The sequence below is a fragment of the Epinephelus fuscoguttatus genome, linkage group LG22, assembly GCF_011397635.1.
Source record: "Epinephelus fuscoguttatus linkage group LG22, E.fuscoguttatus.final_Chr_v1".
Taxonomy (NCBI): Eukaryota; Metazoa; Chordata; class Actinopteri; order Perciformes; family Serranidae; genus Epinephelus; species Epinephelus fuscoguttatus.
This window is the reverse complement of record NC_064773.1, coordinates 26,944,942-26,962,834: the sequence shown is the minus strand read 5'-3', so window position 1 is coordinate 26,962,834 and position 17,893 is coordinate 26,944,942. Positions and strand designations below refer to the sequence as shown.

The window sequence follows — 17,893 nt, the reverse complement described above, 5'->3', positions numbered from 1 at the left end:
TCTCAACTCTTCAGGTATTTGTTTGTGCAACTTTCTGAGCACTTTTTCACATTAATCTGTATTTCTGATAGTCACAGCAACAAACTGAGCCTTTGTAATCCTTTCAAGTCTCTTTGTGGGACTAAAAGCGTGACAGAACTGTTATTTCAGCGTCTGTTGCCTGAGTGAAGTTGACCGAAAGATTTCCTGTCCTGTGAGAGCTTATGTGAGCTTCTCTCTTCCACTAATGAGGTAGAAATGACATCCATAATAATTGAAGGTTTTTTATTTAAAGCAGTCTGCTGGGATGTCTATATTTGGAAATATTTTGCTTCCTAAATTCAATATTTCCAGTGACTGATCACTGTTTCGCAAGTAGGTGTTTAATACTGGACCATGTAACACCACCAGTTTTTGTTTGGAGAAGTGACAGTATCCTCAGTGATGGACGTCTCATTTTTGGAACGAAACTTCTCAATTATTCTAGATTTTGCCAGCAGTGAAGTAACAGACTGTGCTTACTTTCAGCAGACGGAGACAAACCTGTTATTTTAGACAAATACAGTCTGTATCAACAAAAACAGAGGCAGTGCTGTCTAGAAACTCTAACAGGTGGAGCGTGTTGCAGAGCAGAGGGAAAAGGTCAACGAGTCAGAGAAGCCAAAACTTTTACCAATGTAAAATCAAGTAACCAAACCCTGCTTATAGTTAATGGCATGTTTGAGGATCACAAAGTTTTCCATAAGCACTGCCTGTCTTCCTGATAGCTGAACATTAAAACATTTCCAGCCGACTGCTTTCTTACTGTTTCGAGCATAGATTTCAAGACATGTCGCCATTACTTTTTTGGCCTTCGTCTTTTTTAGCTATATCTTTTAACTGGATGGAAGATTTTAGTCACTGAACGTCTTGATCGTAAGTTATCAGAGAAACAAGCTGAGTTACCATTAGTATCAGCTCGGATCACAGCCCCCCCTGACCTCAAAGAGTGTCTGAGAGACACCAATTTTTAACATGAAACTGTTTTATTCAGTGTTTTTACTAGTTTTAATCACCAAGTCTGTTTATTTTGGAGTGGAAGAGACCTCTTCAGATAATTCTGCTACCGCTAAAAACCTGGTGAATTGGAACACTAAAGGAATTCTAACCTTTAAACAAGCTTGAAACAACCTGAGCTAACATTAGCAGCAGCTTAGCTAGCACCTCCTCCTGCTAAAGAGCGTTGAAGAAACCCTGATTTTTAAAACAAAACTGCTTTATTCAGTGCTTGCTGTTTCAATAACCAGGTCCGTTTGGAGGAGGAGACCTCTAATAATAATACATTTTATTTGTAAAGCACTTTTCATGGTACTCAAAGACACTTTACATTCGTTAAGAAACGATCATAGAATAGAATATAGCAAAATACACACAAAATCATTCACACACATTAAATGCCGTTTTGAAAAGATAAGTTTTGATGAGTGATTTGAACCGAGAGAGGTCAGTGCAGTGTCGAATGTGTTTGGGGAGAGTGTTCCAGAGGGAGGGGGCGGCTATGGAGAAGTCTCTATCGCCCAAGGTCCGGTGCTTGGTCCTGAGTGGTGGAGTCAGGAGGTTGGCATCAGAGGGGTGGAGGCTGTGGGAAGGAGTGTGGCAGTGGAGCAGGTCAATGATGTATGAGGGGGCCTGGTTATGGAGGGCTTTATGAGTGAGGAGAAGGACTTTGAATTGGATGCGTTGTGGGACAGGGAGCCAGTGGAGGTTCTGGAGACAGGGGTGATGTGCAGAAGCGGGTAAGTGCAGATGGACAGCAGAGATCCTGATGTATTAGAGTTAATTAGGACTTTGGATGATGTACCATAAAGAACACTGTTACAGTAGTCTGTGGATAATTTGACAGCTAAACTTCAGATGATCAGATCCAAACTGGTCACTGGTCACTCTGACCACTGACCAGTCAGATCACTGGGGAAAGAAAACATCCCGACATGGAGAAAGTCCTGAGTAACACATAAACAAGTTTATAGGTCAGTAGAATCATTGTATTGTTCCAGGCTTTTATTTCCACTCTGGTTTTAAAACTGAGCTTTTCACAAATGGAGAGATTGTTTGTGTCACTAAACACATGATGATGATTTTAGCTTCATTTTAATTGTACATACTTTGTTTATCCTGCAGTGATATCTATCTGACAGTGTGGCTGATTTTGCCTGATGACGGATTATAAGCCTCTGTTGTTCCCTTTTCCCCCTGTTGGATACTGTGTGAGTGTGAGTTAGGGAAGTCATACACAAACAAAACACACACTGGTTTAAAAGACATTGCTAAAGATTGGCAGACAAAGAAACTGCATTTATTAATATTTAAGTATAAGGCTGGAGATATTCTGTTGGTTGTTGTTGACAAAAAATCCCTTGAAAAGACCAAAACCAACTCCCTCTGTGCCATACAGCTGTAATATTGTGCAAAAATCACATGTTAAATCGCATCAATATTGCACCGATTATTACGTCACCATCACAAGCAACCTGTAGTTTATTCTGGGCCTTTATTAGTCACTTGATTCCAAATGCGTCTTAATCCACATCTGAAAATAGTCCCCAGTAAATGCACTGCTTACTCCTGTTTGAGTGATGATTGTTAAAAAATTACAGTGCCCATCAGTTTCAGGAAACTACTGATGTGTTTGTGACCTGCTGTTAAAGCTTTCCATCTTCCATGAATGAGTTAAGGGCTGAGTGCCACCGACAGGTTATCTTTAACGGTTGTAATCCCACATTTAGCAGGCATTTCGACTCATCAGTGACAGGTGTAACTAATAACATTAATGATAGCTTATTGTGCTCGCTGGCTCACAAACACCTCCCGTAAATGAAACTGAGTTAACAGTAATTAATGTCATTAGTTACACCTGTGCTCTTCCTGCAATAACAAGTACATAATTCTGCTGTGAAACATGTCTGTATAACTGCTGCAACTTTCTGCACCTGCAACCAATTGTCTGTGGAGCTAAACTGAAAAGGACAAAGAGTGCACAGCATGAAAAGAGACAAAGACAAAAAGACAATGAGAGAGACACACAAATAGAGAGAGAGAGAGAGAGAGAGAGAGAGAGAGAGAGACTTGGAGAAGCAGAGGGATGGAGAGTAACAGAGGGAGGGAGGCTGAGTGGGAGTGAGGCATGCTGGGCTGGAAGCCAGGGGTAAGATTAGGGAACGTCACTATGGCGACAAAGAAATCTCTTTCTCTCTCTCTCACACACACACACATGAAGCTTTTGATTTGTTACCTGAGACACTGAAATGTGCTATAGGATCAAATCTAAAGACATTAGCTACAATACATTTTATATTCAATATCAATAACATTCATGACTACTCAGTGTACAAACCAAAAAACATTAATTTGGCAGTTTAGCGATTTTAAAGGCCCTGGTGTTAACGTGACAAACATGCTGCTCTTTCTGCTTTTTTTTTTGTTACCTTCTGGTTTATTTAACTGAAGCCATCTCTGCACCTCAGTGATGGACAGTTCTCTGTCAAAACTTTTCACATCATTTTTTAAATTAGGAGCTGTCAGTGCTGATAACATGAGACATGTCCAAAGAGCTAAAATAAGATTATACATACAAGACCATTTTAAATATTTTAGCACTGGAAAGTATGAGTGTCTTTGGAAATCTTACATAACCTCATGATTCGATTCTAATACAATTTTTGGTGCCTGATTTGAATCAAAGTCGATTCGATTTGAAAAGGAGGGCACAGTTTTCAGTCCTCTAGTATGCTATATTGTAAGACAAACCATTTACTGACATCCTTATTACAGTGAAACACAGTATGAAACATATCCAAAATGGTCCACAGTTAATATGAAAGCACCTTACACTCTCCTGCCTGTATGCGGATAACAAAATGAGGGGGAGGTGGAGTGCTTTGTTGTGTTGTCATTAAATCACTCTGATTGGCAGTTCAGCTCAGTGCACAAGAAGAGAAACGGAAAAGAGGAAAGCAAAATGGCTAATGTCGAGAGGGTGTGAGATCAAAGCAGAGTTGTTATATTAGGTAAGATTTTTTTTGACCACTGAGAGCAGAAACAGTTCGGAATTGTTTGTGTAATTGTTCAGCAGTGCACAGTATATATACATTTTTCTTTCAGCATCAGGCTGTATTGTCAATGTGCTAATTGGCTAACTAGCATCTTGAATCCGTCCTGTCACTCTTCTAGTTTCCCTTTTTGAATGACAAATATAGATTACCGCCATCTGCTGGCGGGTAGACTTATTTCCTCTCATGCAGTCACAGAACGTACATGCTGGTTGGCCGGCAGCTGTAGTCTTTGCGGTGTGTTCATGTGCAACATTTTGACTGTGGCAACGTGAGGTGACGCATCAGTTGGTTTTCATTGCCACTAGTTCTTAGAAGTCGGTTTGATGCATCTGGGCCTTTAATCTCCAAATTGTTGATGTAGCAAGTATTCAGAATACACACCACATTAGTCTCACAAATTCTGTTTAAACATTAAATTAAAACATGACCACAACTGCTGACTTTTGTGAAGATGACACAAGATAAGCTAACAAGATAGACAACGTGGATGCTCTGTTGACTGCCCGAGGGCTGCGCTGCCCTCGCATTTGAGTTCCACCATTTACATTCATCAATTATTTAGAAAATCAATTTTTTAAAGTTTTGAATCAATGCTGAATTGTCCATGTCCGCATCCCAGTGCCTCGAAGAATCCAGTTTTTCTCGCATGCATGCTGCACATTTTGCATCTGACTTACAACCATTCTTTGCCAGTTATTACAGAGGTAGCATTACATGTGTATTTCTGTACTCTTAAATCATGTTTATCTGTCTGTTAGAAGACAACAGATAGACAGAGCAGCTCTTGTAACCTGTCACTGCTGCACCTCACAATATGTAAGGATGGGCATGACTATACAACTGTGAGGCTTCCAAATACACATCCATTCAGAATATTAGCAACTACACAACCCACAGCTTCGTTTGTTTGCATTTCTTAACTGGATAGTTATAATTAAAAAATTCTGTCAACATCTTTATAGCAAAAAACCACATGTGAGCCCCAACATTTAGACTGATATGGATTTGTAAAATGTGCCACCTATAGTCATCAAATGTATGAGTAGTTTAATTATAAAGGATAAAGAAGCATTTGTGTGTGTAGGATGAGCCTCAGTCTGCTGCAACCTTAGAAAGGATAAGTAGGTAGAGATGATGGATGGATGGATGGATGGATGGATGGGTGATACCATCCCGATGGTGTGTGTGTGTTTGTAAATATCTTGGGCAGTCTTGCAACTGTATAAGTTTGCACATGAGTTAGAATGTTGTGTGCTCTGTATGCCAACCAGGGTGTTGACGCAAGGCAAAAAAGAAATAAAGAGAGGGAGGTTGATAAACAGAGGGAGCAAGTGACAGAGAGAAATAAAAATGGTCTCTGTCATGAGATGAAGGCTTTCACTGGGCTTTCCTCAACGGAGGTAACAAGCCAAATATAACACCTGACCCATTTTCTACTACCATCCTTTGTGACGGCTGTCCCCACCAACCATCACACACACACTCTCACTCCCACTAAGAAAGTCTTTTTGTCCTTCAGTGAGTTGATTTGTCAAGTTCATCAACCTGTTTGTGTGTGGGTATAAAATAGAGAAAAAGCTTGCTTGAAATTAAGACTCAGCCCAAATTAAACAGACAAGTGGCTGGGCATTGAAAAAAACTAGAGATGCGCTGAGTGTGAAATTCTTGGCAGATACCAATGTTTAAAATAAAAATTAGACTGATAACCAATACCAATACAGATAATTTTGTTTTCTTTTTGTTGTCATGTATTCCACAAATTCAGTCATACCTATTCATGAGACAACCTTTAGTATTCCATTCATTCACATGAAAAACATTTTTTAAACTGCTTCAAATGTCTTTTTACTATATATAACAAAAACATTCTCCCTCAAACAGCTGTATTTATTTAAACATTTTCACCAAAAACTAAAATGTAACTTGGTGCAGCCTCCATTTGCTGTTGATTCCAGTCACTGGCTGCTAACAGCTAATGTTAACTAGCTCTCGTCCTGCCGATTTCAACATGTATTGATTGATAGAGTTTAACGTGTCATTTGGTCCTGAGGGTATCCTGGGGAAGATCTCTGTTTGTCCCAAACACTTTTTCTATTGTCCAAGGGATGAGAGGATGCCGTAACCTTGATCCCCTACATCTTATTTGCAGATAGGCCGATGGCAGTCAGCAAGGCGGATACTGGCCAGTACTGATGTTCAGCTGTTATATCTGTGCAGTCCTAAAAAAATGTTGACATCAAGTTATTAACATTTATCAAACTGTCCTGCTCAAGGGCCGTTTTATTTCATTCTCTCAGCCAGACTAGGAGGGACCATTATGGGTCATTTGCATATAGAAAAATACAGAGATTTTATAGTGACAAATGTAAACAGTGGATGTTTTTGAAAAATCTGTCCATTATTATCTATCTTTACCAGATGTTCCTGATGAGGGAAATTCCAGTTTGAACATTTTAAAGAGTGTGTCTTTGAAATTAGTACAGTCACATTCAGGTATGTTCAATAGAGACAAATAACTTGTGTCTTTGAAGCTTGTATGTGTCCGTCCAATGGAATACTAGTCAACAGACATGTTTGCAAAGTTCTAAAACCTATATATGATAAACACCTTTAATTATTATTTTATTAGTCAATAAACTTCCTTCTTGACAAAGGAAGCAAAATAGGCCACATGTCAGAGGCACAGAACCTTAAAAACATGCCTCACCGTCATTAGATGAATTGATCAAATATATGTCATTTGTTTACATTACCTTAACTAATGTGTCATCTTATCTCACAACTCATATGCATTCAGAGACACTTAAAGATATGCAGGAATATTCTACACTAAAATCAAACCCACTCAGACAGAAGTTAACAGGAGCTCTTATTGGCCAGAGTATAACAGGACTCTCAAGTATGCTGCTTAATGTGAAATTCACTGCTTCCATGATGTGTCTGAAAATTCACAAAGAATCACTTTGATATAAAAATACATCAAAGTGAGAGATGCAGTGCTCAACATGCAGGGGCAGGGTGGATAAATGTGTCCTCTGTACAGGCGACATTCTCCACATATATCACAAATTTTAAATACAACTGCATCTACTGCTGCATCTCTATGATTGTATATACTGTGATAGAACTGGTTATTTTAGTTATTTTGATATAATTACTTATGGTAAGGATATTGTAATCTCAAAGGCCCACTTTTTAGCTATCAGAGCTTTTGGTCGTAAGGCCCTGAAACACCAAGTTAATGGTTGGTCGTCGATGTTGAGCCTTCAGTGAGCGTCTATCGCTCTCATCAGTGTGGTGTGTCCTGCACTGTTGCCCCTCATCGGCCCCCATCAGCTTTTTTTTTTTTTTGGGTCGATTCAGCACTTTGAATCGGCAGTCACTCTGATTTGCAGTTCAGCTCAGTGCAGGAAAAGAGAACAGAATTGAGGAAAGTAAACAAACAGTCAAAACTGAGGGAGATTGTAACAAACTTGTTGTGCAAGTATTAAGATTATTTTACTTAAGCCAGTGAGCTCTTTAGCAGAAACTGTTCGTGATGGTTTGTGTTGTTGTTCACTAGCACCTGGTAAATATGCTTTGTTCTTTCAACACTGGATTATGTTGTTAATGTGCTAGCTAACTAGCATCAAGACAGTCTACAGGTTTCCCTTTTTGAATGACAAATACAGACTACCGCAGTCTGCCTGTATGAAGGGTTATTTCGTCTCACACAGGTGCAGAGCGTACGTGCTGGTTGGCCATTGGCTGTAGTCTTTGCAGTGTGTTCATGTGCAACTTTTTGACCGAGACTCAAGTGAAGTGAGGCGATGCATCAGTTGGCTTTTGTTGCCACTAGTTTTTTGTCTCGGCCTTTAAGATCTTTGTTGAGTAAATTAAGTTGGCCCAGGTGTCATCACATGACCTAAATCGGAGCTTTAGCCCCTGGAGCTCATACCACATATGAAAGGTCAAGAATGAATGTTAATGCTAAGATAAGCAGTAAATCAAATCCAGCCAGTGCAAAGCCCAGCTCCTTGGGACTGGGCCGCTTTAACTCCCCGCGGATCAGCAAACTTTCTGTTGCTGCCATTTTGCTTGCCAAATTTGAACTGCTAGAGCCACAGACCAAGGGTCTGACTCCAGAGCTGCTGCCAGCTCTCCTCCGGGGAAGCAGTCCAAAGCAGCAGGGAGTGAAGGGGAGGGACAGAGGAGTGCTATCTAGTTCTTGTCTCATTTGTGATCTGATAGACAGAGTAGGAAAGGAGGGGTGAGGGAATGCGCTGTGTGCTGCACTACAATAAAATTAAAGAAAAAAGAGTGTGAGAGTGGGAAACACTGGGTTACTGTATGAAGTGCATGCATATGCCCATGCTCATCCGGTGGGAGGGGCTTAGGACAGAGGCGAGAGCTGCAGGAGGAGGTTGTATTTTCAAATTTTGCTATCTTTTTTTGTTTTTGCCTTTTCTAGAAAACTGCCTACCCTAGCTTTAATTTTCAAGTAGAAGTATTTTTAGCCATAGAGACTTTGTACTAGAAATGCTGGTGAGATGTACAGTTGGTTTTCTTCGGTTTAAACTGGTTGAAAATAGCCTATGGGGGTCTTTGCCAACCAAACTTGGACTCAAAGTCACAGGGATTCACATTTATCTCGTTCAATAGGTACTTTTAACAACCTTTCATACTGCTGGTGACAGATTCACCTATATTGGATTAAGTCTTAAAAACAAACTGAAGCACATGAGGAAACACTGCAGAGTTTAGATAAACTGATGACAATTTGACAGTTAAAAATGCAGCCAGATTCGGAGGTTAGGGAGACATCAGTACTCAGAGTCTCGGTTTACATCTTAAACATTTTCTTAGTATTATTCATAAAACAAAGAGGAAAAACCTGAGCTGCAGGAGAAACATTGCATCAGGCTGGAGAAACTCAGTGCCATACATTCCAGTACCAATCTTCATAAGGGAATAATGGCTGAATATTAGCCAAAGAAAGCAAGCAATAAACAGGGGCTTTACCTTTTCACTTACATGTCTCTTTTACAGCTGCGTCATGGCTAAATGGCCTGATACAGCAGCACTATCATGTAAAGCACAAAGCATCAAGGTAAAATATATGAGACAGACTTATAATGGATTTAATAAAATGTAAAGGGAAGAGTTATTAATTAAATTAAATAATAATATGTTTAATTTACTATTATTTAAAATGCACTATCTTCAGGTTTATCTAAACAGTGTTAAAGTAAAGAGCAGTGTGTTGGATTAAGTTGAAGATTACTGTGTATGTTATTGAAATGCTAGTGTATAGAGTAAGCTTGTACTGCAGGTTGCACTGTGCCAGTGTACCCACTAGATGGTGTTGTTGTCTTGTACATTAGCTTTTAATGAGCCGACTCCTCGAACATCATTCTGTGTCTGTGTGTGAAATTCCTACCTGCCTTTGCCTTCCCATGGAAAAATATGTGTGTATGTGGGTGAAGGAGGTCACATACGTCAGGATGGAGATGCAGCGTTTGTTTTTGCAGAAAGCAAACTGTATTTTACCACAGACAGGCCAGGAGAGCAGCTTTCCTTTTGACACAAGTAGGTCAGCTTTTCCCACTGGTTTTAAGTTCAGGGAACCATGCCACGCTAACTCTGTAGAGTGAGTGTGAGGGAGGAGCCAGCAGGTTAGAGGGCATCAAGAAATTCTGACATGATTTTTACCCTCCTTTTGAGCACCACACCATCTTAAAATAGAAAATTCAGAATAGTGTCCAGCTTTCAGAACAATGTCTTTGGATGACCAATGCTCGGAAAGTTTTTCCCTATGTCTCAGAAAAAATCAAGAACAGAGCAAAGTAAGTGGTGTTAATGTTGCACACTGATGAACTGAATGTTGATAAAATACAGTTTAGTCTCACCTCGACAACTCCCAACATGTCTTTATTTTATGGGGAAGGGGCATAAAATAACAATACAGTCCTCCCTTTGTTGCTACTCCTTGCCCTCCTCTACAGGGAGGTCAAAGATCAGCTAATCAATAACAGGCAAATGGCTAGGTCCTTGATTAAGTTTTGTGTTGGTCATGTTTCTTCTAGTCTTTCTTCTTATTGTAAGGGTAGCCCAAAGCTGGACCCATGGGCCAAAGTAGGCCTGCCGTAAGGTTGGATTTGGCCTGCCAGATGTGTCTTTAAATATGTAGGATCTGTAATTATTATTACTGTTTTCATGATCTGAGCATGGTGGGCAGAGTGACACTTTGCATACTGAGTGAGTTAAGAGAAAGCGGCACATGGACAAAATGCATTTCAATTGAGAGAGCTTGGGATCCTAGTACTGTTTTGCACCTTAAATGGATTGTTCAGATTCTCTTAAGTGGGGTTGTACAGGGTACTTATTTGTAGTCAGTATATAATAAACCGTAGATGTCGGTCAGAACACCTGCAGTTTGCAGGCTGGAGTCCAACATAGAAGCTAAGCAATGTACTGCTGTACAGGGGTCAGCAACAAAATGTATTTTAGCCCCCTAAAAAAAGTCCCACCTAAAAACATCCATTTCAGTTTAAGTATATGCTACACTGAAAGTATTTCCACTGCTGTAGTTTAATATCAGACAGTAATTTCCAACTGGAAAATAAGCTGTTATATCATGTCACTGAAAGCCAGACTCCATTGAGAAAAACAGTAATTTAACATGTGTGAACACTGGAGCTGCCGGTCTACTGCTGCTTTGATTAGTACGTTTGTTTGTGTTATTGTGTGAAAGGGTTGATTCAGATTTACCAAAGTCACACAGCAACACATACAAACGAACTGACTGAAGCAGCAGTAGACCAACAGCTCCTGTTTTCAGCAATGCTAAATTATTGTTTTCTAAATGGAGTCTGGTGGCCTTGTATAAGCATGAAAGCAGCGTCACCTAACACTCTGCAAGAAAGCAAATAAGTATATTTCCCAAATTTGTCAAACATGCAGCACAGTTTTCCAGATTATTTACTACTCATTTATACTTCCAAGTGCATATTTTCACGAAAAAAGGCTGTATTAAACCACGCCTCATGTACAGGATCAATATTTTTGATTCACTTCAATAGTACAACAGCACTTGAACAAAATTTCCCACATTATCGCCTGGGCAAATAATTCACAGGGTCCATGGAATGGAAACATTTGTTCCAAGCTGGTCTCTAAATGTAGGATTCAGACTGTATAACGGGCCATTGTGCTCCTTTATGTCTCTCTGTTGAGATGTGGTAACACTTCCTGTGGAGGCAGTGAAATACAGATGGCTGCTGCTGCTTCAACTCTCCATTCAGCTTTTTCAAACCATTCGAAAGGAAACTGTGACAATGGTTTTACATCAGGACTTTGACAAGACAGATTTATTTTTCAATCAATACAAACTTGTGAAAAAGCTTTTTCCTTCCTTTTTTCTCTTTCATGATGTCTCAGTGGGCGGCCCTGTGTTCTGCATCACAGATTTCCCAACAAAAGTTGATAAAGGTTTGGCCATTGTACTAACTTTCCTCTCTTGTCCCCCCCGTGTCCTCCTGTCCTTCCTGTCAGGCTGCCATAGAGAAGTTGACCTGGAAAGACCGTCTCCCTGGATACTTCATCAATGTTTCCTCTATCCTCTTTATGGTTAGTAGATAAAAATCAGGTTAATGCTATACTTAGGATCATACATTTGTCAGCATATATGGATGACAGCACTTAAAATAGATTAATAAACACGTGTATGATAAGCTAATGTACATAAGTGAGTATATGACTGACCTACATCGATGTGACCTTTGAAATATTAATTCAGCCTCTGCTCTGTGAGTATCAGAAAATATGGTCAAGTAATAACTTATTTATTTTCTTTCTTTTCCTCCTCTCTGCTCCCAGTTTGGCTTGACGTTCTCAGCAGTCTTTGGTGTCATTATCTACCGCATCACAGTGTCAGCCCTGATGGCGATGAGTCCTGACCCAGAGACCAAGTCTAATGTTCGAGTGACAGTGACGGCCACTGCGGTCATCATCAACCTGGTGGTCATTCTGATCCTTGATGAAATCTACGGCGCTGTGGCATTGTGGCTGACTGAGCTAGGTACAGAAGAATATACAGTTTTATGCTTTCATTTAGTTATGCTATCTCAGCTATTACACTAAACAGAAATATAAACACAGCACTTTTGTCTTTGCTCCCATTAATCACAGGTTTAAGTTAAAGATCTGAGACTTTTTAAGGCACTTAATGGATATATTTCTCACAAAGTTTGGTCACAGATTGGTTAGAATTAGCATTAGTGAGCACTTTTCTTTTCCAAGTCAATTCATCCAAGTTTTGTTCCGTATAAATAAACAGTGAGACATTTTTGGATAAACATTTATTTGCTTTCATGCTGAGAGTTAGATAATAAGAGCAATACCACCACCTTCATGTCTGTATGTTACATATGAAGCTACAGCCAGCAATGGTTAGCTTAGCTTAGCCCGACAACTGGGAGCAGGAGGGAGTCGTTAGCGCTGGTCCGTCTAACGATAAAAATGACATAATGACCCATCAAACCACAACTTGTTTTGTACACAATATCCAAACAAGATATATTACGTTGATTAGTGAAACTTGGACGTGAATATTTTCATTCCTTTGGATAGTGCAAGGCTAACTGTTTCCCCCTGCTTTCGGTCTTTGTGCTAAGCTAAGCAGGCTCTATCTTAATATTTACTTGAAAGATTTGAGAGTGGTGTCGATCTTCTCATAAAGCTTAACCTTCAGCAAGACAGCATGTAAGGTATTTTCCAAAATGTCAGACTTTTCCCTTTAACGTAAGGGTTACCTTAAAAACACCACCAATGAAGCTTCTTGAAAATAAGCTAGTCCAGGTCCAGGTGACAATTCTTTCCTCTCGTAGGGCAAAAAAAGGCTGCAGTGGATATGCTTCACTTTCATTTCGCCCCCTTAAAAATAAACCATATTGCCATCAGCAATGATGATTCTTCCTCAATGCTAATGGGAATTCGTCATTGGTGTTTTTTACATCCGTGATGACATGTTTCAAAAATGAGACCAAGATACTATAAATAATCAGAATACTGCCCCGGCACCTTGCTAAACAAAGTCAGCATTTTACATATAGTCATCATCTGTGTGTGTGTGTGTGTGTGTGTGTGTGAGAGGGAGAGAGAGAGAGAGAGAGAGAGAGAGAGAGAAACAGAAAGAGTTTTTCTGGCTCTTGGTGGACAGTTTGATGAAACTTTGATGTTTTCATGCTCCAGTCATCCCATCAGTCATCCCAGGAGGTTTCAACCACATTTACATTCATATTCAAAACCTCTGAAATAGAGGAAAAGAATGGGAAGCAGAAGTGTGAGAACGAGGGAGAGTGTATCTGTGTGTGTGTGTGTGTGTGTGTGTGTGTGTGTGTGTGTGTGTGTGTGTGTGTGTGAATATGCCATGTGAAAAGTGCTAGTATTTTAACCTACTTCCACCACAGTGATCATGTTATGACTTAAATTCAAGAGTCAAACTGACAGAATCACCGCTTTACCCTGAACTGAAAAAAACCCACACTGTAGAAAACCCTCAGTATTTTTTTAAAGAAATAACGATAGCCAAACCTTGTGTCTCAAAAACTCCCCTTCATTTGTTGTTCTTTCCATCCCCCTTGCTGTCCTCACAAAACAACACCATGTCAAGTCTCTCTGACAGTTTCACTGTACCTGTTTTTCAGAGATTCCTAAAACAGAAACCAACTTTGAGGAGCGCCTCATCCTCAAAGCCTTCCTGCTCAAGTTTATGAATGCATACGCACCCATCTTTTACGTGGCTTTCTTCAAGGGACGGTAAGTCCTGCATTCGTGTGTGTAGGAGTACATTCGTGCAACGTTATCCTGTGAAAACCATGTATCTCCAAAGCATCAGTTTTCCTAACCCAACAGCAACAGCAAATGCTGGCAATGTACATTTCTACAAACTCAGGATACATTACATTTCTACGCTATTATGTAGTGGATACATTGAATTTTTATGTTTCAACAATGCTGTGGTTACTGTGTGGTTATGTTCAGGCACAAAAACGTAATGTAATGTTTGGAAAGATCATATTTAGACTTAGAAAAAACAATTTTGGTGCACATTCACGGTTGGAGAAGCCTTCAACATCTCGGTAAAAGATAAGTGCTTTTCATGGTACTATCCCCGGTAGAAACCCCTTGGCAGTGGTCTCGCCTAGGTATCACACCATCCGCTATCCCGTCTACCTCGTGATGGCAAAGTCAGCTCATATACTACGTCACTTCAGAAATGCTGATTTGATACATATGAAACTTACAAATGTAACATATTTGTGGTTTGCAGAAACATACAACGCAAAACTTTTTTTTTGTAGTGACTGGGCTGGTTTTCCATGTGCTTGTTTTGAGCTTTGTGACAATGCATTTTTCAGCTGTCTAAATGGGGTTATCCAGCTGAATAAGGAGAATATTCTCCAACCATAAAAGAACATTTATTCCCTTTGTTTGTGTAAAAAAATTGGAATCTCCATATTTGGAGATGCATGGTTTTCTGTGGGCAGTGATGACATGCTTTAACATGCCTGCTGGATTACACTGGATGCTATAACACAAATACATCCATTTCAGAAATAAAAACACATTGCTAACTGGTAAATCCAAATGAAGCTCCTCAGTCGTCGTTGTGTGTTTTCACAGGTTTGCTGGTCGACCTGGAAATTACGTGTACGTCTTCAATGATTATCGGATGGAGGAGGTCTGTATCTTTCTTTGTATCAGTGCTTTTTTTTCATTTGGCTGAATAACTGAAACATAAAGTGACAGTGAATAAGTGTACAAATGAAGTGTGTGTGTCCCTCAGTGTGCACCAGGAGGCTGCCTCATTGAGCTGTGCATTCAGCTCAGCATCATCATGCTGGGGAAGCAGCTGATCCAGAACAACATCTTTGAGATCGGCATCCCGTAAGTAGACCACACTCCTTTTTTGCATTTGCTCACTTAGTATGACGTTTTTAAGATCTGGAGATGCTGAATGCACAAGAGCGAGTAAACGAAAGCGGGATACTCTGTCTGATGTCTCATTGTCTGACACCTAAACACACATACAGATGCTTACTCACAAGTGTCCCTCTCCCCTTTTTTGTTACTATTAACATTCTTCCTGTGTCTGTACAGTGGTGCTTCATCTTGTGTAACAGCTCAGCTCAGGGGTCAGAGGTCGGCTCTGTTTATAATTACTGTCACACACCAGAGGAGCCTTTTGGCTTCAGGCTGCGCTGTTACTGTTGCTGTAAGCACAGCTTGACCTCCGGTACTGTCAGACGGGTCTCATCAAACACTGGTTTCTCCAGGACGTCCTGAGGGATCAGCGAGCCACGGCACATACCGTGATACTATCTACATACCATCTACTCATCTGCTTTACATTCATCCACTTAAAAGTTTTGACACCTGGGAGACGACCAGTTAAACCACAGTCTCATTCTGTGGGCCAGTGTGAGGTTTTATGGAGAATGTCTGAGCGGCTGAGTGAAGCCAGTACATTAGAGGTTTTCACAGGTTTAAAAAATTATACCTGACCCTAAAAGCTCCCGTCTAAAGATGTAAGCGATAGACCTGCCCATTTAAAAAACACATAGTAAGAGCCCACATCCTCCCAAAGAGGACTCAGGTCTATGGAGACTTCACAGTCGAATCATTCTGAGCTCCCACCCATGAGACCAAAACAAGTGTCTGCCCACAAGAGTCATGGCCTGTTGAATAATAAAAGAAGGGTGTGTTTTTGCTGCATTTGGAGGAGCCCGGGACAGTCTCGTTGACTCATTGTGACATATTTAGGTTTGAAATGTTCCAGAACTTGCCTGAGAGTTGTCCCAATTTTAAGTTTTCCCAAGTATCACAGTATTACGGTGATAGGTGTCTGTATATCCATGTTTACATTGCAAACAAGAACTGCTAATAACTAATTTGGCATACTTCTTATGATTTGAATTTGCAGTGTTGCAGAGGCTATTTTGAAACCATAGCCAATCACTTCAAACTGGAAGAAGCTGACAACACAGCTACCCTAGAGAGAAATTTAGTTTGGTTAACTAAAGCTACTTAGAAAAGTAGTTCGAACTACTATGTTGAAAATATTCATTTTAACAATTTACATGTGATACAAAATTATAACAAAATATTAGGGCTGTAATCAACTGAAGAAAATCTTGGTCGACTGAAATTCTACCTACTCTTCAACCATTGGCTTGGTCAACGGGGGAAAACATGCTTTCCTGTCACAGGGCTTGAGGTGAAGTCTGTGTTCAGGCAAGTGGAATACTTTGAGTGAAATATAAATGTGATCTCCAGTGTAATATATCTGAAAATAAACTGCACAGTATAACGCTTTTCCACCTGAGCTGTGTGCAATTGGCCGTCTCGCCACAGATTGTTGAACAGGACCGATGAGAAAAATCAGACATAAAAGACATTGGTGTGATCCTCTTCCTTTCAGAAGCTTTATCATCCAGTCTTGAACTGCAGTGTCTTTTTGGAGACTTAATTAATACGATTAAAATCAATCCTTAATGATAAATCCCACACTTAATGTCCTTTGTGATTATTTATCTGTTTCCAATTGAAAATTAGTTTAAAAATGTTTAACTTTGGGTAAAGTGCTGGGCTTGTCACTGTCAGCAGCCATTCAATCCCAATGGAGAGGGGGTGGGACAAATACCACAAAGACCAGTGGTCTTTTCCCAGGGAAAAATATTTTTTTCCAGCGGATGTCTTAGTTACAACATGATTGAGCTAACTGGAGTAGTTTCATGTTGTATCCGACAACGGGAGGCTTTTAACAGATGACGTCCTGATGTTAGCTTTGCTACTGCTGTTAGCTGTCCCTGTCAGCTGATGCTTTCTAGACATCGTGATTTCCCAAAACTGAATAAATACCACACATAGCAACACAAAACTGCTTTGCTAGCTCAATCATGTTGTAACTAAGATATCCGCTGGAAAAAATATGTTTTTCACGGACCGGTTATTGAGTTTATTTACATGGCGGTGGAAACTATGAACGAGCTAACTCTCATCTGCTGAGCTTTAAAAATGCCGGCTGTTTTGTTGCTTTCTGTTGATGTCACATCCCTCCTTGAGTATATCCAATCAGCACCAAGTAATCCCCAAGCCCCAGCCAGGAGTCTTTCGGGGCCGTTCTGAGTACCTACTCCGAGGCAGGGACTTGTTTAGCCCCTGTAAAAGTTCTGGAACTCTGTCCTTCGGGGGTGGTTCCTGCGGTGGAGACACACACCAACGGCCCCGGCCCCGTAAATTTAGCCCGAAGTTCCTGCGGTGGAAACAGGCCTAATGAGAATTTGGTCAGACAAGAACATGTCGACTAACCAATTGACCAACTGACCACAATGTGACAGCCCCACAAAATATAGTACAAAAAAAGTCACAGGGCAGCAAAAATACGGCTCAACTGAGTTTATTGCAAAAATGCCCACTTGTTCACAGGCCTTACATAAATGTGCAAGGAATGTCAGGTTTAGTTTTGTACACAGTGTCCATCAGAAACATAAGTCCAGGTGGAATTATTGCACCAAGCAGGGTTTCTCAGTCAGCCAGGTAAAATAGCATGCAACAACTTATCTTAACATTTGTTAATGAATACAATTAATACTAATACATAATCAATACTTACGACTAACTGAGGTCAAAGGGAGTTTAATTAAAGTAAAGAAAGAATAGGGAAATAGAATTTAGAATCCATGCCTTTCCTTTTATGATCCTAAGTTGTTTGTAGTTTCAAAGTTAACTACACAAAAAAGGCCAAAAAATAAATTACTATGCAAATATGAATGAAGCTG

The 17,893-nt window shown here is 40.1% G+C and overlaps 1 protein-coding gene across 2 annotated transcripts in view; it reads left to right on the top strand.

Moving 5' to 3' along the window:
• ano2b (anoctamin 2b) overlaps window positions 1-17,893 on the top strand; it is a 109,631-nt gene that overhangs the window by 51,238 nt on the left and 40,500 nt on the right. For both annotated transcript variants that reach the window (XM_049566701.1, XM_049566700.1), the window contains 5 exons: window positions 11,604-11,678; window positions 11,928-12,129; window positions 13,757-13,868; window positions 14,736-14,793; window positions 14,899-14,999. In XM_049566701.1, coding sequence (XP_049422658.1) covers window positions 11,604-11,678; window positions 11,928-12,129; window positions 13,757-13,868; window positions 14,736-14,793; window positions 14,899-14,999 — 548 coding nt within the window. The remainder of the gene's footprint in view (window positions 1-11,603; window positions 11,679-11,927; window positions 12,130-13,756; window positions 13,869-14,735; window positions 14,794-14,898; window positions 15,000-17,893) is intronic.